The 26,802-nt window shown below is 44.1% G+C and overlaps 1 protein-coding gene across 1 annotated transcript in view; it reads right to left on the reverse strand.

The window, feature by feature from the left end:
* Positions 1-261: 261 nt before the first annotated feature.
* The window catches only part of ASMTL (acetylserotonin O-methyltransferase like), an 89,964-nt gene continuing 63,423 nt past the window's right edge, over positions 262-26,802 (reverse strand). Inside the window, exons 11-13 of the mRNA XM_082246864.1 lie at positions 19,503-19,646; positions 5,849-5,971; positions 262-592 (exon numbers count right to left, since the gene is read on the reverse strand). Coding sequence (XP_082102990.1) covers positions 387-592; positions 5,849-5,971; positions 19,503-19,646 — 473 coding nt within the window. The 3' untranslated portion in view covers positions 262-386. The remainder of the gene's footprint in view (positions 593-5,848; positions 5,972-19,502; positions 19,647-26,802) is intronic.

A 26,802-nucleotide genomic window follows, 5' to 3' on the forward strand; every position in this document is an offset into this window, starting at 1 on the left:
GGCACAAGCACTGTCACGTGAGTGGGCCAGTTATGTCATCCACCTGGTAAACCACTGACGCTAGAGCTTACACATGGTGAACTCCTGCATTAGAAATGTGGCAAGGGAATGTGGATTGGTGAGCTTACCTTGCTGTGGGAGGGATTGGGCTATAAGGAGGTACTGTCACTCTGCCCTAAACAGAAAGGTAACAGAGTCTCTTTAAAAGGATCATTATGCAAACTTTAAGCCCAACTGCCCCCCTATCCCCATAGCCCCCAGCAGATCAGCAGAAAAACTTCATCGAAGGGTCGGTCATAGTTTCCATCCTCTAATGAGAAAATAGGAGGCAGTTGGGCTCAAGTAGCAAATAAGTGTAATCATCTTTAGTATAACCTTCTTAAAACCTATCTTTTTACAGCCAGAATTGCATCTAAGAAGTTACCAGTGTTTTTAATTTGTACACTATTAAATCCATGACTTTCTAGAAGTTTCTTGTATTCTGAGCCACTTCTCTGCTTTCCTTCACTCATACTCAAAGACTGTAATAGTGCCCTGGGCTCCCTCTTTTCTTCATCCAGAATAATTTCAGCAATAAGCAAAGCACTATTTCCTAAAGAGGAAAAAAAAAAAATTAATAAACATCAAAATGGTTTAAAATAGAACACATTTTCCTAGGTGTAGAGCTGCACGATTCTGGATAAAATGAGAATCACAATTTTTTTTGCTTTGAATATAGATCATGATTCTCTCATGATTCTCGGCGTAGCATCACCTTTCACATTATGCAAAAAAATTGGGCTAACTTTACTGTTCCGTTTTTTTTTTTTTTTTTAATTCCTTAAAGTGTATTTTTTTCCAAAAAATTGCATTTGAAAGATCGCTGCGCAAATACAGAGTGACATAAAATATTGCAACGATCGCTATGCTCTAGGGTCTCTGCTAAAAAAAAAAACAATATATGTTTGGGGGTTCCAAGTAATTTTTTAGCAAAAAATTGGATTTTTGACTTACCGTAAAATCCATTTCTCCGATGTTCATTCACGGACACAGCTCCTGATCTAAATAACCATTGGGTTATACTGTCCCCTACAGGGACACTAGGCAGAAAAAAGTCTGGCTACGCCTATGGGCAGTCCCAGGGGGTATACACCCTCTCTCTGCTATAGGTACTCAGTTTTGTTTTTAAGCAGTGTCAGAAGATATACAAATCAAAAGAGGGATGGGTGCTGTGTTACAACTCCAAAGAGGGGGTGGGTGCTGTGTCAGTCAATGAACATCAGAGAAATGGATTTTACGGTAAGTCAAAAATCCCATTTTCTCTTTCATTCATTGACGGACACAGCTCCTAATATTCTTAACTATTAGGAAGTCCCAAAGCAGTGTTAAACATGAGGGGTGAGAACAGTGAAAAATAAATTCCCAAGGCTATACTGTAGCCAACCAGGTAAACAGGAGCTCAACCAAAACAATAGGAGCCCACCTGAAAAAAAACAATACACCCTCAAAGGGGACCAGGTTCTCTAAACTGCAGCCTGCAAAACCTTGCGGCCAAAAAAAGCATCCGCAGATGCCAACACATCCAATCTATAGAAGTTTGTGAAAGTGTGCACCGATGAACAGGTAGCCGCCTTGCAAACCTGCCTCACTGACGCCTCATGACTGAAGGCCCAGAAGGCACTGAGCGCCCGAGCAGAGTGCGCCTTCACCGGGAAAGGAGGAACCTGACCCTTGATGGAATAGACCTGAATCACCATTTGTCTGATCCATCTGGAAATGGTCGCAGAGAAAGCAGACAACCATTTCCGAGGCCCATGTGTGAGCACAAACAATGAGTCTGACTTCCTAAAAGACTCCGTAGCTACCAGGTACACCCTAATTGCTCGGACCACATCCAAGGCATGCAAAGCAATTTCCTTGGGATGTTTTGGCCTGGACAGGACAACGCAGCCAGTACCGACACTCTGCACGCAGAGGTGATAGCCACCAAAAAAGGCCACCCTTTGGGACAGCGTAAACATGGTAATCTCCAATATTCTCAAAAGGAGGTTTCTGGAGGACTGAGAGCACCAAAATGGAAACCACACTGGAGGAGCCAAGTTCCAAACTCCCTGAAGAAAGGTACGCACCAGGGAGCGTGTGGCCAAGGGCCGTTGAAAGAACCTGATAGTACTCAAGGCCAGTTTCTGCTCAACCCCCCCGTTGAAGGAAGGTCAAGATCCGAGCCACCGAAAAAGAACGAGGATGAACCCCAAGAGACTCACATCACACGATGTACGTCTTCCACGTACGACAGTAGATCTTCCTAGAAGTAGATTTCTTCACTTTTAACAGCATTATAATCACCGACTCAGACAAACCTCTATCCTTTTACACCTGGAATTCAACAGCCAAGCTGTCAAAGCCAGCCACTGTAAAGCAGTATGGAAGATTGGCCCTTGGGACAGCAGATCCTCTCTGAGAGGAAGCTTTCAAGGAACTTCAGCGAACAGCCGCACCAGATCAACATACCAAGCCCGGCGATGCCAGCCTGGGATTACTGAAATCCCTTCTGCCTCGATCCTGTGTAGAAGTCTTGGCAGAAGCTTGAGAGGAGGGAAGGCTTAAATCAGACGATACTGAACCTACGGGCCACCAGCACATCTGTGGCGTCCGCCAGAGGATCATGTGACCGAGCCAAAAACCTCTGCACCTTTCTGTTGAGCCGAGACACCAACAGATCCACCTCAGGGATACCCCACTGGAGACACAACTGATGAAAGACCACCGGATAAAGGGACCACTCCCCTTGGTCCAATGCCTGCCGACTGAGGTAATCTGTCTGCCAGTTTTCCACCCCAGGAATGTGTACGGTGGAGAGGACTGGAACTAAATGTTTTGCCCACCTTAGAATGCCAGCTACCTCCAGAGCCGCCAGGACACTTCTTGTGCTCCCCTGGTGATTGACATAAGCCACAGCCGTGGCATTTTCCGGTTAAATGCGCACTGGACATCCCTGAAGATGATTCGTCCACTGTTCCAGTCACAGTCTGATCGCTCGGAGTTCAAGGACATTGATCGGTAGTCTGGACTCTTCCAGTGTCAAGATCTCCTGAGCAGAATTTTTGCCGAGGACGACTCCCTACCCGGACAGGCTGGCATTCGTGGTGACCACTGTCCAATACAATGGGAGGAAGGATTTGCCAAGCCGAAGTGCCAGAGAACGAAGCCACGATATTAGGTACTTCTTCGTTCCCTGGCTCAGCCGGATCGGAATGTCCAGAGACTGCAGTTTCTTGACCCATCTGTCCAGAATCTCCCTTTGCAGGGACCTCATATGGAACTGTGTAAATGGAACCGCCTCAAAGATAGACACCATCAGGCCTAGCACCCGCAAGCAAGTACAGACGGATGACCATCTGCTGGACTGCAGAAGACAAATTGCAGCCTGCAGTTTCTCCAGAGGAAGGAGCACTCTGGCTAAGGCCGAGTCCAGATTCAGACCCAGATAGTCCAGCTTTGTGGATGGAACCAGAGCAGACTTCTGAAAATTCAGAATCCAGATGAACTCCCTCAGAGTTCGTATGGTGAGCTCCAGGTTTTCCACCAGAGCAGTAGGAGACTCCGCTCGCAGGAGGTCATTCAAGTAGCCCAGTACCGAGATTCCCCGTTGGCGTAACAATTCTAGCACCGGGGCTAACACTTTTGTGAAGACCCAAGGAGCCAAGGCGAGACCAAAGGGTAACGCCACAAACTGATAATGCTCCTCTCCCACATCAAAGCAGAGGAAGCGCTGGTGACCGGCACATATTGGAATGTGAAGGTAAGCGTCCTTGATGTCGATAGAGGCAAGAAAATCCCCCTGATGCAGGGATGCCACCAACGTGCAAATGGACTCCATTCTGAACTTCTGCACCCGTACAAAGCAGTTCAGCGCCTTGAGGTCTAGAATTGGATGCACTTTGCCTTCCTTCCTAGGAAGTGTAAACAGGTTTTAGTAAAACCCCTGAAAACGTTCTGATTTCTGAACCAGTACAATCACCCCTTGAAGTAACAGGTCTTGTTCCGCCCCAAAAAGACCCTTTAAGTGGTTCAGGTACAGGCGCAAGTTGGAAGGAAAGAACCTTTCCGGAGGGTAAGAACGAAACTTGATCTTGTAGCTGGACTGTATGACTTTGTGGACCCATTTGTCTTGTACCAGGGAAGTCCACGGATTCGGAAACCAGCGAAGTCGTCCCCCACCCCCAATACCAAGTTCGCTTGGATCCACCAGAGGAGGCCCTGAAAGGCTTTGATCCCTTGTCAGTCGCCCCTGAGGGACGAAAAAACTTGCTATGAGCCATGAAGGATGGCCCACATCTATGACGAGGGTCCTTGCCCTTACTGGCCTGCGGAAGAAAAGTACTCTTCCCCCCTGTGAGACCCTTAATGATGTCATCCAGGGTAGCTCAAAACAGGTGATCTCCTTGAAAAGGAAGATCAGTCAAGGCCTTTTTAGAAAGTGGGGTCCACAGATCAGCATTGAGCCAAAAAATAAGTCAAAAGGAACACTGCTGAAACAGAGAGCCTAGCGACTAGGGGAGCCGCAACCAAAGAGGCATCACAGATAAATTGCAGCCCCTGGACGAACTGGTCCGCCAGCTCAGCAAAGGCAGGGGGGGAGCTACGCCCCCTCCAGGTCACAGTGTAAAAGCTTAGCCCACTCGATCAGAGTTTGCGACACCAGTGCAATGGTAAATACTGGCCTCAGTGGCGAACCAGCCACAGTGTACATATTGTGGGCCACAGCCTTCACCTTCCTATCAGCCGGGTCCTTGAAGGCCGGGGACTCTTCAACCGAATCATGGTTGCCTTGTTCAATTTTGGTCATTCCCACACATTTTTGCGACAATTCTGTGCAAATAGGAGGGGAAAGGAAACACCTTTGCCACTCTGGATGGCTAGTGAGTGCCAAAGGGAACTGACGCCTCCATCGCAGCTTCAGCTGGGTGCTCCATTTTTAAGGTCTCATGCACAGTCAGTGCATCCAACAGCTACAGGAGTGGCGGAATCATCCTCACTATTTGAGAACATAGGGAGTGTGGTCGCAGACCCAGCAGAGTGACCCACGTCTGCAGCAGCCAAATCAGATTCAGGATCTGAGGAGACAGATGAGGCAGGGGAAGGCGTGGGATGCTTTTTGCTAGCCCGTCGCCCAAACACCACCTCCAACCGGGACACAGAGGACTCCAGAACCGCTGTCAGTGCATCAATGGATGGATGAGAACTGGAGGGCCCCGCTGCCTCAGAGGGAATCAGGTTATGAAATGCGCTCCAAAGACTCCATAAGTCAATAAGGGGACCCCACAAAAAAAGGTGCAAAAAAACACTGCTAAGGGATACCCCCACTGCTCCGGCAGCACCATCCGGTCGCCAGTAACAGAGCACCTAATCGATCCTCAGCAGCGCACGCTCGCTAGGCAGACTTAGGTGACCACTGGATCTAGATTATCCAGCCTGTCGCTCAGTCCGGTAGTTGATTGTGGATCTCACAGGGAAAAAAAAACAACAGGAGAAAAAAAAAAATCTATATAAAAAGAAAAAATTCCAGGATCAGTGATCCCAGCAAGGAACTGGGTCCTTCATAGGTGTGCGCAGGGGGTGTGCCAGGTGTGCCTGGGCACACCCTAATCACTACCCTGCAGGATGGAGAGTGGGGAAAGGGGCTAGTAAATATGTAATTAACTGGCGCCTTCCTTTTCCAAATGAACATTGTGAACACAACTAGGTTTACTATGCTTCAGTTTGTGAATTAACAGGAAGCCGCTCAGCACAGAGCACTTCCCATTTATTCACTGTCCTGTGCATTTTTTTTTAATCGTGCAGCTCTACCTAGGTGTTTATATTTTACCTGGGCTACAAGCTTCTGACACCTTCCTCAAAAGATGGTGTAATTTGTCTTCAGGTAAATGGTGCAAGACTCTTGAGAAGATGTACAGATCGGCCTTTGGAAGAGCATCATCTAGAAAGTTACCTACGAGCAAAAGACAGACATAGTTTAAACATGAATACTAGAAGCTAATAAAATCATTTAGCCAGGCGTCATGGAGAGTTGGGGAGGGTCACCCAGTGGTGCCCCTGCACCCAGACTATGTAAATTAAACTATTTACACATACTTATAAACAAGGCCTTACACACCTTGCTCTAGCTCTTTCGCAAAGAACGAAAAAGTGAACTATTTCACTAAACCCTCCTCATGATACAGGCACCTTATGTGATCCCCACCTTCCGATGCCCTCTCCAGCCATGAAAATGGTGTGGAACTTTGAAACTCCATTAAAAGCGCTGGAAGCTGTAAAGCAGCATACAGATCACAATGACAATTGTTCAGTAGTCAACACTGACCGCATGATCAGGCTGATCAAAAGTAATGTCTTCTTTTTTCTAGGACTTCGTCCCAGAAGAAAGAGGCCTCAAAAGGATTCTCACTGGTCACTGCAGTCGTGTGGACAGCACTGATCAATGGGCACTTATCATTGGTTGAGCGTCCGGCATTGCGTAGTGATGATTTATAGTGCTGTATCATTATACCAGCTGGAGAGGGTGGCAGAAGATGGGGATCACATAAGGTACATGCACTGACAACTGGAGGGGTAGGGAGGTTGTTGTGAGCTAGCTCACTTTTCATTTTTTTTGCGAAATGGTGAATTGTTTAGAATTCAGGGGTCTTCAAACTACGGCACTCCATTTGTTCTGGAACTACAATTCCCATTATGCCTAGTCATGTCTGTGAATGTCAGAGTTTTGCAATACTTCATGGGATGTGTAGTTCCGCAACAGCTGGAGGGCTGTAGTTTGAGGATTCCGGGATTAGATCCTGAAATATCACAGCAAAGACTCTAAACTTAGGTTTCAATCAGTTTGTTACAGCTTAGCACACACCTGCGAGTTGTTTACATTAGAGGGTTGGCAGGCTGGCAGGCTGACAAAACCAACTCTCTTAGAACCCTTCCACACAAGGATGGCTCTAAGGAAGGGGGTTTGCCATCCAATCTGATTTGGTCTTATGATGAGCACATCACGTTCGGCTGAAGTACATGAGTTTTTTTGCATACTGTTCTATCCGCTTCTTATTATCCATTTGGCCTAGTTAATGTGATAAACTTGCCTATGGTAATGCATAAGGTGTTTGCGTCATCCTGTGTGTTTTTTGCAGGATGTAATGGACCGCCTGTCTGTTTACACCCGACTGCCATCCGATCTGATCCGCCAGACAGATGGGGAATGGATCCCCATCTGTCTGTTTTTAGTAGACACAATTCTCCATGACGCCTGGCTATTTTTTTTAGTGTGGCACAATTATCAGTCATTTGTAACCTGTTCACACACTTGTGGTTGCGGGTTAATAAATTCACGGCATTCGTTTATTTTATTTCATGGTTTATTGATTTGTGTTTGGATACATGTGAATAAACACCTTGCACCTATACTTATTTTAGACCTTCATCCACACTTTGGCAACACTTCACAATTTGTGGGTCACCATACTTCATACCCCTATTCACGCTATTAGGGGCACTGTATATGTTTTAATTATATTTTCTAAGGTAGCGCCAACGCCAATCGTCACACTCTAATTTAGCACTTTTCACCTTCACTTAAGATTTGATTGGGGCAGCTTACACCTTTTTTTTGTTTTCACCCTCCCACCATATATTACAGTCCGTAGCGCTGGTCACTCTTCTCTATCATATATTAGATGTAGTTCTCTTTAATATAAGATTTAAAAGGAACCTGAAAGAAAAGGCCTTAGGGTCCTTTCACACGCACGGTCCGTTTTTTTTCATCCGCTCAGGCACTTTTTTTTTTTTTTTTAACGGACACGGATGACACTTTGGAGTGTTCGTTCCATATGTCCTTTTATCATCCCATCCGTTTGCGGATGATAAACGGACATAATGTATGTCTATGGGATTTCGGATGTCAGCGGATGACGCCGCTGACATCCATTTTTGCATCCATTCCGTTTTTTTAAACGGAAGAAAAATAGGGTTCTCTTCTGTTCCAAAAAACTGAACTGATCGGAAAGGACGCAAATCGGATGTCAGCGGATGGTTATCCACTGACATCTGCAATCCCATTGACATGCATTATGTCCGTTTTTCATCCGCAAACGGATGGCATGAAAAACGGACATACGGAGCGCCCGTGTGAAGAGACCCTAAGAAGCCTTAGATGGAAGCTGTATTTCACTGACAAGTGTCACTACTTGCTGTAAAGCTGCATCAGTTCACTTTCATGGCAACTTCTATTTAAGTCTTCTTGCACCAAAAGTACCACTTGACAACTTTCCTTTAGGTAAATTTTAATTAAACTTAGTTATAATTATAATTAGTACACTATAATTGAACAGACATATTTAGAGCAGAACCCAGAAACAGAAGTCATTGTGAGGACACTGATTAACCGGCTCTGGTAGAAAACATCCCATACTGCAGACACACAAAAGATAACTTCTGTAGATATTACGTTCTTTAGCTTAGAGACACCACAAGTCTATTAGAAAATCAAATCCTTTTATAAGAATTTTTGCAAAGTGTAGAATTACTCAACTTCCCTTTTCCAAGTAACAAACAGTTCCTCTCATTATTTGGAAAACGCACCACACATGCAATATGGTATTTTGCTATCCTTTTAAACTCCCTGACATGTTTTGTAAGTCCTTAAATTACATTGGTAATGCTGGAGACAATGGTTGCTACAAACATACACTATATTGTCAAATGTATTGGGACGCCTTCCTTTACACTCACATGAACTTTAATGGCATCCCAGTCTTAGTCCGTAGGGTTCAAGTTGAGTTGGCCTACCCTTTGCAGCTATAACAGCTTCAACTCTTCTGGGAAGTCTGTCCATAAGGTTTAGGAGTGTGTCTATGGGAATGTTTGACCATTCTTCCTGAAGCGCATTTGTGAGGACAGGCACTGATGTTGTATGAGAAGGCCTGGCTTGCAGTCTCTGCTCTAATCCATCCCAAAGGTGTTCTATCGTGTTGAGGTCAGGACTCTGAGCAGGCCAGGTAAGTTCCTCCACCCCAAACTCACTCATCCATGTCTTGCTTTGTACACTGGTGTGCAGTTATGTTTGAACAGGAAGAGGCCACCACAAACTGTTCCCACAAAGTTGGGAGCAACAAATTATCCAAAAAATGCCTTGGTATCCTGACGCTTTAAGAGTTCCCTTCACTGGAACTAAGAGGCCAAGCCCAACCCCTGAAAAACAAGCCAACACCATAATCCTCCCTCCACCAAATGATTTGGACTCAGGTTTTTATAAGATTACATTTTTTGCAAAATTAGCAAGACTATGGTCTCATGCACAGGGGTTGATATTTACTAAAACTGGTGCACACAGAATCTGCTGCAGCTGTGCAAAGTAACCAATCAGCTTCTAACTTCAACTTGTTCAATTAAGATTTGACAATTAAAGTGGATGTAAACCCCATTCATGAAATTTGACCTGGGCACATCTGTAGGGTTTACTTCTCTCTCTTTAAAGCCCTAAGTCCCGTGGCTTTCTCCTGCTCTGTTCTTCTGTTATGATAACTTCTGAAAAGTTCTCAAACAACTGAGATAAAACCAGGCTGAATTTTGTGTCAGGGTGAGTGCTATAAATTGGTTAGCAGAGAGCTGGCCTATTCACAGCACAGCCCTTTATGTTTCTGCCTATGTGGAGAGGGGGTGTGCGCCTTTCCTCCAATCAGCTGTCTCACAGCTTCATGGCAAGAATCCACACCCACAGCTGAATCAGGAACTTTCTAAACAGTATAGAAAGCTAAAAACAGCACACATACATGTAAAACTTACGTAGGGAGATTTGTTTCATCTCTGGGTATCATCTTAAGCTGTTCACTTCACTAGGTATATGTGAGGGTTTACATCCACGTGAAACCTGAAAGCCGATTGGTTTCATTAGTTTCTGTGCAGATCTGCATCAGATTCTGAGTGCACCAGTTTTAGTAAATCTCCCCCAGGGTGTCTAAACAAGCCCCTCTGAATGGCAGTACTGCTGGCAGGAAAATATAGAAGAGAAAAAAACAAGCTAAAAGCCACTTATTAAACGTGTTTATGTGCGTTTGTGCAAATGTGTTCTACTGACCAGAATATCAATTCATTCTGGCCAATGGGAATGCAATAACACTCAAATGCTATACACATTTAGCGCTTATTCACACATTTTTCTGCTGAAATGGTTCTCTCAAGAATGCAACTTCAGTGTTTTTTTTTTTTCTGCCTTAAATGTTTCTCTTCTAATAAACCTGTATTCGCCTATGTGTGCATGGACACAGACTTAAGCAGGATACACACTATACAACTTTTGTTGGTAGATTTCCTTTAGATTTACCATCAACTATGTAGTGCAAGGGCCTGCCTGATTTCATACAAATTGAAAGTGATTAGGTTTGACCTCATATTATATGGTTTTGGTAAATCTAAAGGAAAAAATCCAAAGGAAATTGTATAGTGTGTATGGTCCATTACACAGAGGTGCTTTTTAAGGCTGAAAAAAAAAAAAAAAAAAAGCCAAACGCCTGTGTAAGTGTGGTTTTATCCTATGCTCCCTTCTGGTCTGTTAAAACACTAGAATAATTTGGGTAGATTTGTTTATTAAGTTCCAAAAAATGTGTTGATCTGGTCAGAAACTCAGCTGTCCTGTGCCCTCTGCATACTGTTATCTCAAAGACAGTGGTGACTCTAAGAACAATATATGGGGGGCACATAAGATACCACAGTCAAAACTGGGGGGGGGGGGGCACTCCTATTTTTCACCACTAGATCATACCACTGAAAAAAAAAAAAAAAAAAAAAATTATATATATATATATATATATATATATATATATACACATATACATATATATATATACACATATACACACACACACACACATACATATACTTACACACAGGGCTTTTTTTTCTCAGAAAATAGGTACAGGAACTCAACCATGACCCCCAAAAACCCCCTCACCCCTGCCCCCACACACACAAACCCTCCAAACCGCATCAAATAGTGGTTGTGGTCAAATTTCCCTAACCGTGCAAGGGTCTTAAAGGGGCAAAAAATCCTAGGAGTGCATTATGTGCAGAATGCAGAGTTCGGGGGGTTTACACACAGAGTGCAGAGTTTGGGGGTGCACTACGTACATAGCACAGAATTCAGGGGTGCACTACAAGCAGAATTTAGCCTTCTTCCACAGCTGCGTAGCTCTGTATCCCCCCATCCACATCTCATTTTCACCCCTCTTCAGCTCTGACCTCTGCACGCAACCCCCCACTGCCCCCATCTTCTCCTCACCTCCTTAAAAGCTCCACCATCTTCTACATGTCTTACTTTTGTTGCTGTATTAAGCTGAAGCACCCAGTCGGCTCTATTCCCTTCCAGTACACTACAGAGGCTCTGCCTCTCTCCCTTCCTGAGAGATCATCCAGTGGGGGTGTATGCATCTGCAGTGCATCTCCCTTGTCCCCATCATGCACTTTACGCAGTCATAGCCCTTAGTAATGGTGCCAGTTTACGCAGTAATAACCCCTAGTAATGGTGCCAGTTTATGCAGTAATAGCCCCCAGTATCCGTGCCAGTTTACGCAGTAATAGCCCCCAGTATCCGTGCCAGTTTACGCAGTAATAGCCCCCAGTATTGGTGCCAGTTTATACAGTAATAGCCCCTAGTATTGGTGCTAGTTTACGCAGTAATAGCCCCTAGTATCAGTGGCAGTTTATACAGTAATAGCCCCTAGTATTGGTGGCAGTTAATGCAGTAATAACCCCTAGTAATGGTACCAGTTTACGCAGTATTAACCCCTAGTATTGGTGCCAGTTTAAGCAGTAATAAAGCTTAGCATTAGTGCCAGTTGTGGCTGTAATAACCCATAGCATTGGTGCCAGTTTACGCAGTAATAAAGCCTAGTATTGGTGCCAGTTTACGCAGTAATAAAGCCTAGTATTGGTGCCAGTTTACACAGTAATAAAGCTTAGTATTAATGCCATGCCCTAAGCATGGAGGAGGTAGGGAAGAGTAGTGAGACCTGCCAACCACAGTGATGAAAGTGTTAATTGGCAGTCTTGACAGTGGCGGCGGTCTTAAAACATTTATCAACTTCATGGGAGATATTTAGGATTTCCCCGCAGGTCTCCTAATGTGCTACAGTACAGTGCACCCCTTCATCTGAAACTCCTTTCCTCCGCCACACACTGAGGCGAAACGAAGGGAGAAGGCTGCTACAACACACCTCTCCATCCAGGACTCATGCCCTTACAGCCGGGGTGCCCAACCTTTTGAGGAGTGAGAGCCACTTTAGCGACTTGGTAACCAATTACGGGCCACAATTAGCAGTGCAGGCAGATGACAGGTCTGTGTCCACTCAGCATATGCAAAGCAGACACAGACACAGCCCACTCTACTCTATGGGCCCTCCGACCAGATCCTCCCAGACAGAAGGGGACTGATCCCCTTCTGTTTTTTTAAGTGGATCAGATTGGAGATGGGCAGGTGTAAACTGACACAAGTAATTTACATCTGCCGCTCTATAGAGGGAGGTGAATGGAGGGTCCGAATGGGACCACCTGAAAAACAGACAGGCGGACCCGATCGGACCAATCGTGTAAAGGGGCCTAAGGCTGCTTTCATAAGGATGAACTGCAGTTTACCTGCACCTCAACTGACCTCAATCTTCACTTCTTCCTGCAGGTATAGCTGGCTGCTGCTATTCCCCCAGGCGGGTATAGCTGGTGGCTGCTGTGGGCTGTCCTTTAGGGCTAGTACTGCTGGTGGGTACTGCTGGCTGGTACTGCTGGTGGATACTGCTGGCTCCTCTGAGACAAATCAATGGAGTGCGGTGCTAGAGGAAACATGCGGCTTCAGTAGAGAGCAGAGCCGATGCTTCCTGTATCACTCCTATGACCTGTCACAGGCGGAGTGCATTTGATATCACTCTGCCTGTGACAGGAGCCAGAACTATACAGGAAGCATCGGCTCTGCTTCCTCTAGTGCAGGCTCAGTTCTTCCCAGTGATGCTCAGGTATGGGGGGTCAGGATCCCACAATCTTATCTTACCGACCCACCATCTCAGAGCAAGAGGTGGGATCCTGTTGGGGGGGGGGCACAGCATAATGTTGGGGGCCATGGCCCCCAATAGGTGACGCCACTGATCAAAGAATCTGTTTAGCCTTCCTAGTTGTTATATTAGACTACAGAATGAATAGCCTTAATGTTAGGTTCACACACTATATTTGGTGCATGGCTTTAATCCCATGCCTTACTGAACCAAAAACATGCTGCTGTTGGCAGACACGTGGGGCTGCCACTAATTCTTAAGGACACCTGCACGCACTGAAATAAGCAGTGTATTTTCCTGTTCTGGGAACTGCATATCACTATGCGGGTAAATCTTGGAAAAGGTGCAGGGACCTTTTCTCTGCATTTTTTTTTAGGTACAGCAGCCAATTCAAATAAATGGGCTGTTGTGTCCATGCAAATGGGGCCACTGTGAACCTAGCCCTAACCACTTGCCGACCATCCGCCACCTATATACGGTGGCAGGTTGACAGATTCCTACAAATCGTCGTACCTGTACGGCGGTTCGCAGGAGCACTCCTGGGGGCGCGCGCGCGCCGATTTGCCAACGTGGAAGCTGATGCATGGGGCCGGCAGCCGCGATTGCCGCCGGGCACCCGCGATTGCTCGCAGTGAAGAGAGACACTAAACACAGCAGACCGTTGTTCTCTCAGGAATCAATGCAGAGCTCCTTTGTGCCTCCTTTTTAGGGAACACATGTCTCTGTATTGATTTCCCAAGACCATACCCCTCACAGTTAGAAAACACCCTCTAGGCGCACACTTAACCCTTTGATCACCCCTGGTCTAACCCCTTCCCTGCCAGTGTCATTATTACATTAACAGTGCATATTTTTAGCACTGATTACTGTAATAATGTCACTGGTCCCCCCAAAAGTGTCAAAAATGTCAGTTAGGGGTGCGATCTGTCTGCCGCAATGTCGCAGTCCCGTTAAAAATCACTGATTGCCGCCATTACTAGTAAAAAATAAAAATGAACAAAAAGGACACAATCTTTCCCCTAGTATGTAGACGTGATAATTTTTGCGGAAACCAATCAAAATACGCTTAATGGGATTTTTTTTTTTACCCAAAATATGTAGCAGAATACAAATTGGCCTAAAATGAAGAAAATAAATTTTTTTTTTACATTTTTTTGGGAATGTTATCTAGCAGAAAGTGAAAAATATATACCGTATTTTCCGGCGTATAAGACGACTGGGCGTATAAGACGACCCCCCTAATTTTCAAGTTAAAACATAGGTTTTGGGCTATACTCGCCGTATAAGACTACCCCCCTTCCGAAGCAAGGCAACACCATTGAAAAACATCAGATTTCTCATAGATCTCCAAGGTACCCCAAGTACTGTAATACATGTAATCTCTCATAATATCTCCAAGGTACCCTAAGTATAAGTATTACCAGTAGATGTTATCTCAAGATGCTGGCTGTGCGGGAATCCTGTACCGGTATACCGTATGTACCGTAGCTTCGGCTACATACAGTATACCGCGCTGAGCCAATCACAGTGAGCGATGTATTCTATTATTGAATGCAAAGCCTGCTCTAATTGGCAGAGTCAGAGAGGCGGGCTGATGTTACTCCGCCAATCCCAGCAGGCTTTGCATTCAATAATAGAATACATCACTCTCCCTGATTGGCTCAGCGCGGTACACTGTATGTAGCCGAAGCTACGGTACACATGCTATACCGATACAGGATTCCCACACAGCCAGCGTCTTGAGAGATTACATCTACCGGTAATACTTCTACTTAGGTTACCTTGGAGATATTATACTCCGCGTATAAGACGACCCCCCATTTTTGGGGGATTTTTTTGAGGTTCAAAAGTAGTCTTATACGCCAGAAAATACAGTATATATTTTTTTCAGAATTGTCGCTCTTTTTTTGTTTATAGCGCAAAAAATAAAAATGGCACAGGTGATCAAATACCACTAAAAGAAAGCTCTATTTGTGGAAAAAAAAGACATTGATTTTATTTGAGTAAAGCGTCGCACGACCGCGCAATTGTCCGTTAAAATAATCGCTTGTAAAATCCGGCAGGCTGGTTGTGCCCAAGTTGATCAATCAACTTGGGTACATTCAGCCTACCAATACATGGTTCGATTCTCGGCTGGTTGCTGCTTAACTGGCCTACATTCCAACGGTCTATGGCTAGAAAAGTGCTTACAATGATCAGCTTTTATGTAAAATCTTTATCCCAAAAGAAGCAAAATTGTTGGTGCAACTGCTTAAAAAGTGTTAGATGGAGTTTGGCTTCAATTTGTAAGTCAAGTTCATCTGCAGTCTAACACTCTGCTCTCCGCAGACTGACAATGCTGCTGTCCAAAGGTGTCTCTGTTGTTCCTCCATGCAGAGGGGGGCACTCTAAAACAAGAGGGGTCGTACTGGCCTGATCACCAAATAAAAACAGAGAGAAATAAGGCTCCATGTACAAGGGACGTTGTTAAAAGTCCCTTTGAATGCTGGAATTTTTAGGACGTTTGAAACGTCCGTTCAGTCGCGTTTGTACCTGCGTTTAGAGGGCGTTTAGGGGCGTTTGCGTTTAGAACCGTTCCTAGAGGTCAAAAAAATTATTCCCCTTTAAAATGGAAAAACGCGAACGCTAAACGCAGGTCATCGCGTTCGGACGCGTTCAGACGCGTTCGGATGCGTTTGTGCATTTGAAACGCCGGGAAACACACGTTCGAACGCAAATAATTGCGTTCTAAAAACAGTCCCTGAACGCAACTGCCTGCAAATGACTGTAAACGACCTGGTGTACATGGACAGATAAGATAAAATGTAGAAGGGTTCAGGGGCTTCTGAAAAAAACGCCCAACTGCTCCTAAACGGCCATTTCCAGCGTCCCGTGTACATGGAGCCTAACCCTAAAAAAAAAAATAAAAAAAAAAATGAATGCAGCCACCACATCTATTGATTGGTGAGCTGCAATCTATTACATTTTTGGTTTTGCGTTTAATAGTTTAATACCAATTTAGGTGCTGAATGAATTTCTGGCGGACGAACAGGTACATTTTAACCACTTGCTGACCGCGCACTGTAGTTTTACTGCAACAGTGCGGGTCAGCTACACAGAATTATATATATATATATATATATATATATAATTTTGTATTTCTGGGAAGGGGTACTGCCCACCCAGCTGTGCGGTCACTGGCACCAGCACATGCCAATCACTGGTTCCTGGCAAATGACTTATGGCTGGGACCCGCTGATCAGTGGAGCGAGTGACCGGAGAAAGCTTTGTGTATGTAAACAACACAGAGCTTTCTTCTGAAAGCGGCGATGCGTTGGTTTTTATTTCCCTGTAAGATAAAAAATGGCACACTTAGTAAAAGCACCACATGGTTAACACTTTACACATAGCTAGGCACACAATTATTGATTGGATAGGAAAGGTCAATTGTAATAACATTCAATTACAATGCTTCAAAAACAAGACTTGTATCACAATTGCATATGGTATATTATTTTTTTTTTTTTTATTTGCAAATTTGTTTTCCATGAAGGTGGAGTTACTCTTTAACCGCTCACTGACTGTATTGCTTAGATATACAGTGGCAAGGGGGCTCTACTGCGCTGGATCACATACCTAGTACATGATCCAGCACTTCTGAGTTTGGGGTTGCAGCCGCTGGTCCGCTCCCACTGTGATTATACACAGTGGGAGCTGATCGGGGGGTACCGTGGACTTGATGTTCGCTGGCACCTGATGATCGTTCGTTACATAGGCAGAACAGAGTCTGCCTATGTAAACAAGGCAGACTGCCATTCTGTCAGTAGGGAAGGCATGGATCCTGTGTTCCTGCAAAGCAGGAAAATAGATCAATGCCTTCCCTTAGTAAAAGAACCTCCCCACAGTACAAAAGCATTGGCTAGGAACACATTTAACCCTTTGATTGCCCTGTTAACCTCTTCCCAGCCAGTCTCATTCGTACAGTGATAGTGCATATTTTTTAGCACCGATCACTGTATTCCTGTCAGGGGTCCCTAAAAGGTGTCAAAAGTGTCAGTTATTGTCCGACTGACCGCTGCAATATTGCAGTCTCGCTAAAAGTCACTGATCGCCACCACTTATAGCAAAATAAAAAATAGTATACGCTACAAAAAACCAATCACTATACGCTTATTGGGATTTTCTTTCCACCCAGAAAATACGTAGCAGAATACATACTGGCCTAAGTTGATTAATTTGATTTTTTCAATTTTTTTTTATAGCAGAAAGAAAAAAAATGTTTTTTTTTAAATAGTCCATCTTTTTTGTGATTAGCGCAAAAAATAAAACTGTAGTGGTGATCAAATACCACAAGAAAGCTCTATTTGTGAAAAAAAAGGACATACATTTGGGTACAGTGTCGAACGACCGTGCATATGTGTAAGCTGAGTAGGTCTGTTAGCAGAAATGCCTTAGTACTCAATTTCCTTCTGGGGATAAACACTAGAAGGGCTTCTCCAGTGCCCACTCCAGTTCATTCAAACTGCGCACATGTGCAGTGTGCGCTTTCCTTCTAGCAGCAGCGGCTCAGCCTGGCATCCTGCCCAAGCACCAAAAAGACAGGCCTTTCACAGTTTACATGTAGGGAATGAAAAAGAAACACTATTTATACTTGCTGATCAGTGGTTCTGGGGATGTTGGAATGCACAGGGGTTGTAATACTACTCCAAATATTAATCCAAAAAGTGTATGTGAAGGTGCTTCCCTCAGATCAGAACCTCACTTACACAAAAATAGACCGTTTTTCAAACAGCATTAAAAAGGAATAGCAGAGCAAAAGTACAACAGTATAAATACCAATGAGGATGATTTACTAAAACTGGGGAGTGCAAAATCTGGTGCAGCTGTGCATGGTAGCCAATCAGCTTCTTACTTCAGCTATGACAAAAAAAACTTGGAAGCCGATTGGTTACAATGCACAGCTGCACTAGATTTTGCACTCTCCAGTTTTAGTAAATCAACCCCTCAGTCTTTTGCGATTCTCCACCAAAAGAAATGGTGTCACTCAATTGCAAAGGATGACCTAGGAAGGTAACAGACAGTTTTCCAGCAAATGTTTTTTTGCTCTTGTTTTTTTGCAACATCATCTTCCAACAGGTGGGGACCAAAGTCTAGCAAGGAAAGAAGATGTTCTAAATAATGTCGTATATCTCAGACTAAAAATGTTCTTTATTATTTGCTTACTGGGCACTTTTACCCCCTTCCTGCCCATGCCAATTTTAAGCTTTCAGCACTGTCACACTTTGAATGACAATTGCGCGGTCATGCTACACTGTACCCATATGACATTTTTATAATTTTTTTCACACAAATAGAGCTTTCTTTTGGTGGTAATCACCACTGGGTTTTTTATTTTTTGCTAAACAAGCAAAAGAAGACAGAAAATTTTGAAAAAAAAAAAAAAAAACTGTTTTCATTTTTGGTTAGGCTTCTTTCACACTTTTGCGACCTAAAAGTTGCGTGATTTTGCCACGATTTTGACTGGACTTGAAGCAATGCCTAGGTCTATGGGCCTCAAAATGCATTTAAAATCGTCCCAAAGTAGTGCAGGGCTACTTTGAAGTCACACAGATATGAACTGTACTCATTGAAAATCATGGAGTACAACTTGTCATGCGACTTTGCAGTCCCAAGTTGCAGGACAAGTCGCACAAGCGTAAAAATTTATAAAATTTTCCAAACAGGTAATTTTTCTCCATTGATGTACGATGATGAGGCTACACTGATAGGCTGCACTGACGAGCACTCATAAGGCGGCACTGACAGGCGGTACTGATGGGCACTAATAGGTGGCACTAATTGGCAGCACTGCTGGGCACTGATTAGCAGTACTGATGGCCATTGGTAGGTGGCACTGGTTAGCACTTAGACCCCATTCAGACTAGCGCGACTTGTCAGGCGACTTGTCAGCCTGACAAGTCGCGGTCGGTCGCTCGCCATTGAGTAGTACAGGAAACGTTCTAATAGGAGCGACACAAGTCGCTCCGACTTAGAAAAAGGGTCCTGTACTACTTTGGGGCGACCTGGGAGCGACTTGCATAGACTTCCATTATGTGGTCGCCCCTCGAAGTCGGATCGCCTCAGTGTGAACCGGCTCTTAGCAGCACTGGTGGGGACAGTGTGGCACAGATGACACTCTTACAGAAGAATTGGCCTGGGTCTGCAAGTAGTGAAGCTAGTAGTAGTGTAGCTTTGAAAAAAAAAAAAAAAAAACACTTTCCTCTTGCTTTCAAAAAAAAATGTCAGTAAATGTACCTACCCTTTCCCTGTCCTGCATTCGCAGCACAGAAATAATCCCTATTCTAAATATGTGTTTTTTGGTTTTATGTGTGTCCTCAACACAGCCACTGCGGATGAAGACAAAAATATAAGTTGAACATATGTACTGAATGACCTGTAGCGATATCACCCAAAAAAAATAAAAAATACCTGAGGTAAATATTATACGACTGGAGTCCAATTCTTCAGGCTGGAATTGAGTAACGTTTTTAATAACGTCAGGGAGGTCAAAAACGTTGACTTTCATCTCTGGGTAGGTCCAAGTCAGTTCATGGGCGAGGGCACCAGTGCAACCTTTATGAAAGAACAATACACAACTGCAATTAAGCACATACAGTATTTTTGCCACACACTATCATCTTCTTAATAAAACACAAGCAGTAATTAATAACAAAACATGGGTTGCAAAGTCCATATATTTCCATAACATATTCAAGAAAGTTGAAAAAAAAAATTCCCATCCCAGCGCTGCATATCTGGAAAACACAGCCCTGGTCCTGTAAAGTATCCTGCGGCTAACTACACCTATCGCACTCGTGTGCCAAGGTGCGCACCCAAGTAGGCTCCAGTCCCGAAGCAACATTATAGGCTGTTTCCACAGCGTGGGGTCTGGATACAGTTCCCAAGGTATTACCGAGGTTACACAGATCCAGATGCGCTGCGTCTATTGTTATAGTAACAGGCAGTGAAGACTTCTTCAAAGGGGAGAAGAGGTCCATCACCTAAAGGACACTAGTACAGGAATTATGGAGTGGGGTAGAGTTATAGAAGTTCGCACAGGGGGCACTGAAATTGTGGTAAAAAATACTGTGCTTACAAAAATAGTGAACAAATAGCCGCTGTCACTCCAACAGACTGTGATGGCAACCAAATATAAACATAAACTGTGCAGCGCTCAAATGTTAAAGTGAGAACAGTGGGATACACCCTAAAATGCAAAAATAAAGTCCAATATTCAAAGTTGACCAAAAAAAGGGAAGGTGACCAGTCCCACATAGAAGAGTGAATACTTGTGATAAATCCCAACCCAAAAAGAGAATATAATTCGATCCAATCACCTAAATGTAGTAACCTATAACCCAGGGTATATGAATAGCTTCTGTCCTGTACTGTACAATTGGGACACACAGGTTTTGTTTGGCATTACAGCAATTCCTAATCTGCGGTGCATCTTGGTGATGTTAATTTTGAATGGCTTTGCGGATTAAAATTTGGACAGGACTTCTTGCACCACAACAGACAGGTGCAAACGCAATATTCTCCATGTACACATTCAGTAATGCTAGATGCTGTAATGACCATAGGTTGGAAACCGTGGATACTCAAAGTGAAGAAATGTTGTCAGCACACCAAGGATTCCTCGAAAGGGTCCAAAACTTTATTTTTTTTGACAAATGGCAACCCTTCATAGAGCAAGAAATTACGGCCGCGGACATCCAATATTTTATGAAACCTTTCAGATTCACGGACTGGTATTTAAAGGCGGAGGTAACAAGAACCTTGGGAAAATTAAAGATAAGTGTTCCGTAGGTCAGACTATTATGATTGCTCTCCTTCTTAAATTCTTAAATTGATCAATTGACTTATTTCCTGTCTATACTAAGGCCTTGTATGCATAAATATGCTAGGATATATATGAGAATACCTATCTCTGGGTAAGATGGCCAAGTGGACCAGCCTATGTTGAGAAATTATATTTTTCTTTTGTACTATATATATTATATATATATATATATAATTTTTTTTTTTCTTCTTTTTTTCTCTATCATAAAATATAGAGTATAGATTTTGATATTGTGATCGCTATCATTTTTTTTTTTTCCTTTTCTTCTTTTCCTGTATGATTGTTGGTTATAAAATTAATAAAAAGATTTAAAAAAACAAAAAACCAAAATTTTCTTCTGTGGTCACATGATAAATATGTAGCAACGTTTCGGAGCCACGCAGAGCCCCTTCATCAGGCAACACCAAGGATTCCTTGAAAGGGTCCAAAGCTGTATTCCATGGTCACACGGTAAGTCACTTGCCTGATGAAGGGGCCCTGCGTTGCTCCGAAATGTTGCTACACGTTTATCATGTAACAATGGAATAAAGCTTTGGACCCTTTCAAGGAATCCTTGGTGTGCTGATGACATTTCTTCACTTTGACAGCGCACAGGTGGAAACCATCTGGGAGTTTTGTTGTTCTGCACTAAACAAAAGGTACAGCCAATTAAAACCTGCATTGTCCTGCATTACAATTCTATTTTTTTTTTTTAACCACTTAAGCCCCGGAGGATTTGGCTGCTAAACGACCAGGGGGTATTTTGCGATTCGGCACTGCGTGACTTTAACGGACAATTGTGCGGTCGTGCGACGCTGTACCTAAACGAATTTGGCGTCCTTTTTTTCCCACAAACAGAGCTTTCTTTTGGCGGTATTTGATCACCTGTGCGATTTTTTGATCATGCGATATAAACAAAAAAAGAGCGTCAATTTTGCAAAAATAGCAATATTTTTCCCTTTTTTTTTATATGAAATTCCCCCAAAAAAAAATGTAAAAATCAAAATTTTTTAACATTTTCGGCCAATTTGTTTTATGCTACCTATGTTTGGTAAAAAAAAAAAAATCGCAAAAAGCGTATTTTGATTGGTTTGCGCAAAAGTTATTGCGTTAACTGACTAAGGGAAAGATTGTCATTTTTGTTGTTTTTTTTTTAACGCGTAATGGCGGCGATCTGCGATTTTTTTTTGTGGTACTGCGACATTGCGGCGGACAGATCGGACCCTTGACTGACATTTTTGACACTTTTGGGGTTACCAGTGACATTTCTACAGTAATCAGTGCTATATATATGCACTGTTACTGTAAAAATACACTGGTAGTGAAGGGGTTAACTTTATTTGAGAGGGAGGGGCTGTGTGTGTCCCTAGGGGCGTGATTCTTACTGTGATTGGCTGTGGCTTCAGCTGTATGCAGAGTGATCAACGGATCTACATAGTAGATCCATATGATCAGCTCTCATACAGAGGGGAGAATGACAGGCAGCTTGTTTACACAAGCTGCCTGACTTTCTCCCTCTCCCCCGCCGATCGCAGAGTGGCCGGCGGACATCGGGTCCGCCGGTCACACGTGCGGGGGGGTCCGTGACCACGCGGGAGCGCGCCTCCGGCGGCGCGCGCTCGCTCCCTAGACCCTCACAAGCTAGTGACGTAGCCCTACGTCACTTTGCCTGTGAGGGGCTGACCGCCGACGTAGATCGGCGTGCGGCGGTCGGCAAGTGGTTAAATAAATAAATAAAAATCTGATTTAAAAAAAAACCTCAAAGATCCACTTGTGATGTGAATCCCTACTACATGTATGGCAAAGACATGCCAGATCAAATGCCCTTAGGCATGCACAACTCAAAGTTTATTCAACACTTCAGTAGATCATAGTAAGTGGCACCAACACTTTTTTTTATGGAGCTTGCCTGCCCCTCCCACCCATTTTTGTTGGCTAGTGAGCCAGCCCATCACAACAAAGCACCAATAGGAACGTGATGGGAAGAGCTTTGAACATCCCAGCATTCAGCCTGCAAGAAGCAATTAGAATTGCTGTAGGTGTGTGCAACTCTGGATGCACTTTACTCTTGTAAGCAGCTTTATAAATGTTTTTATATGACAGAATCACTGTCGTAATCTTCTAGTAGGGAGTTGACAGGAGGAGGAAGATTTCACCCAAACCAGGAGACAGCAGCACAAGGGACACATCACACTGATGACAAGTACGGTCCCTTGTGCTTATTTATTTTAACTAAACTAAGATTTTAAAATTACAGCTGACCTGCTTAGCTCATACAATGGGCACAATCTAACATAAGCATTTAAAAAAATAAAATAAAAGAACCCTTAAACTTAAGAGCGGAAAACACAAGGCCAGTGCTATGAAAGACTTGAGTTTTAAAAGAATTATATAGTGTAATGTCAGTGAGTTAATTATTATTGCAGGGTTTACCTTATCCACTTTTGCAGCCAAACTGGGATAATATCTACCTTATACTTGTTACATGTTCTCATTCACGCAGCATAACCTAAAGCTGAACTAAACCCATAGTTTTAATGGTTACAAAAGCAGTTACATTCGTGGCATGCTGGGAATGCTAACTGTCAGATTTGCTTGTACTCTCAACCAAAACTGTCAAACCATCAAATGGCGGGTGTCATAACTGAGTTGCACATCAAACAGAGGCTAAGATAGCAGCCTCCCTGGCTAAACACGATAGGTGGGTTTAGTTCAGTTTTAACCCCTTCCCATCCGCGCTACAGCCTATATACGGCTGCAGCGCGGACTCGAATTTTCGGGAGGCCGTTTTTAAACGGCCTCCAGTGACACGCCCCCCCGCGCGCTCCTGCGAGCGCGCATCGGGGGGAATCTGTGTCGGCCGTGTCCCTTGGACACGGCCGATCACAGATCGTGGTGAATGGCCAATCACAGCGGCCATTCACCACGTGATCAAGCCGTCCAATGAGAGATGATCTCATATGTAAACATATGAGATCATCTCTCATCGCCGGCGCTCCTTCCTCACACAGACACTGCAGTGTGAGGAAGGAGGGGGAGCCGACAGCCGCTGGGGACACAGACAAATGTAATCAGGGCACTGATCACCAGTGCCCTGATTACTGAAGGTAAAAAAACACACACACTGCCCCCACCATCAGTGCCCGCCATCAGTGCCCCCATCAATGCCCACAATCAGTGCCCATAGTGCTGCCAGTCAGTGCCCATCAGTGCCTGCTCATCTAGGCACTGATGAGCACTGACTGGCAGCACTATGGGCACTGAGTGTGGGCACTGATGGTGCTGCCCATCAGTGCTCATCAGTGCCGCCCGTCAGTGCTCATCACTGTCACCCGTCAGTGTCCATCAGTGCCATCCGCCAGTGCCCATCAGTGCCGCCTATCAGTGCCGCCCGTCAGTGCCGCCTCTCAGTGCCCAGCAGTGCCACCTCTCAGTGCCCAGCAGTGCCACCTCTCAGTGCCCAGCAGTGCCATCTCTCAGTGCCCAGCAGTGCCACCTCTCAGTGCCCAGCAGTGCCACCTCTCAGTGCCCAGCAGTGCCGCCTATCAGTGCCGCCTATCAGTGCCGCCTATCAGTGCTCATCAGTGCGGCATATTAGTACCTCCTCATCAGTGCCCATAAGTACCACCTCATCAGTGCCCATAAGTGCCACCTCATCAGTGCCCATCAGTGCAGCCTATCAGTGCCCATCAGTGCCGCCTCATCAGCGCACATCAGTGAGGGAGAAAAATTTATTTTCAAAATTTACTCGCAGAAAATAAGAAAAACTTTTTTTTTTTTTTCAAAATTTTCTGTCTTTTTTCTTTTTTTTTGTAAAAAATAAAAAACCCAGAGGTGATTACATACCACCAAAAGAAAGCTCTGTTTGTGTGAAAAAAATGATAAAAATTTCATATGGGTACAGTGTAGCATGACCGCGCAATTGTCATTCAAAGTGTGAGAGCGCTGAAAGCTGAAAATTGGCCTGGATGGGAAGGGTGTTTAAGTGCACAGTAGGCAAGTGGTTAAAGCAGTTCATCAGCATTGGTTAACCAACAATGGTTATGGTTGACAATCCAGTATATAAGCTTACTTGAAAAAGCTTCTTTCATGTTGTGAGTGTTGCCTGTCTGTTGGCAATCGCTGTTCACAACTTCCTGGAATCCTTGCATGCTTTGCAGCTTCTCCTCTGCTCTTTGCATTTTCTACTCTTTTCTATTTTCAAGGACTACATATCCCATGGTACCTTGCTGGCTGCAAGCAGTAATCCCTGTACGGACTCTACCTCCTGAAACTCCCCTCAGAACCTCTGTAGTTCAGAAGGCAGGCTCTGTGAAATGTGTGGCACAGCAGTGCCGACTCACAGGGCACAGTAAATACATGTCACAGAGTTCAAGGAAGTAAATATGTGGGGATTTTTACAAACTTCAAGATCGTTCAGATAAATAGGAGTAGGCTAGACATAATTGAAATGAGGAATTTTGACCATCCATATGCTTTTAAAAATAAAAATTGCTGCTTACATTTTAATTGCTTTTTAGTGAAAACTCTAAAATTGAAGTGGGCAGATCCAATTATCATTTGCAAACTAGATTCGAATACTATCTGTTCTGACAAGTTGATTCTGGGCTTCTTCATTGCATGTTAATGAATGGAAACTCAGGGTGTCCCTCTTTAGCTGGCCATACATGGATGGAACATACATGTTGGAACAGGAAGGGGCCATCCCCAAACTGTTCCCACAAAGTTGGGAGCATGAAATTGTCCAAAATGTCTTGGTATGCTGACGCCTTAAAGCGGTAGTATACCGCTTTTTGCGACTTTTAACTACAGGTAAGCCTATAATAAGGCTTACCTGTAGGTACAATTAATATCTCCTAAACCTGCACGGTTTAGGAGATATTTGCACTGCATGCAGCCGCTCACGCAAGCGGCGCATTCGATCTGAAGGTCCGGCGGGAACTTGCCGGGAACATGCCGAAAAATTACTCCCGCGCGGGAGTGAAGTCATCACGGCTCCGGCCAATCACAGCGCCGGAGCCGCCGAACCCGGAAGAGACCTCGAGGGGTCAGCTCCCACAGCGGTGTCCGGGGGTCCTTGTCAGGCCTTCGTTCTAAGGTAAATATTTCATAATGAGCTAGTATGCGATGCATACTAGCTCATTATGCCTTTGTATTGCAGGGTTTTTAGTTTTATTTCTTTTTTTTAAGTATACAACCGCTTTAAGAGTTCCCTTCACTGGAACTAAGGGGCCAAGCCCAACCCCTGGAAAACAATCCCACACCATAATCTCCCTCCACCAAATGATTTGGACCAGTGCACAAAGCAAGATCTATATTAGACATGGATGAGGAAGTTGGGGTGGAAGAACTTGACTGGTCATGACCTCAACCCGAAAGAACACCTTTGGAATGAATTCGAGGGGAGACTGCAAACCAGGCCTTTTTTTCCCCAACATCAGTGCTTAGCCTCACAAATGCTCTTCTGGAATAATGGTCAAACCATCCCATAGACACACTCCTAAACCTTGTGGACAGCCTTCCCAGAAGAGTTGAAGCTGTTAAAGCGGCAAAGAGTGGGCCGACTGAATATTGAACCCTAAAGACTAAGAGCGGGATGCCATTAGAGTTCATGTGCACGTAAAGGCAGGTGTCCCAATACTTTTGACAATATAGTGTACATATTATATTATATATAATACATATATATATATATTTTTTTAGGTATGCTGTGTGAATGGGAACATATAGCAGAGTGCGGTTTTTTCAATTGATTGCAAATGTGAAAATACAGTTCAAAGTAATTTTTAATGTTATTTTTGCATTTCTACATGTCTGATCTTCCACATTTTTGTTATGCTATTAAATACAGAGATGTGTAGATTAGCCACTACAGGAATCTTTAGGCCTCATGCACACTGGATGTTA

This window comes from Pelophylax lessonae (genome assembly GCF_965119305.1).
Source record: "Pelophylax lessonae genome assembly, chromosome: 2".
NCBI lineage: Eukaryota > Metazoa > Chordata > Amphibia > Anura > Ranidae > Pelophylax > Pelophylax lessonae.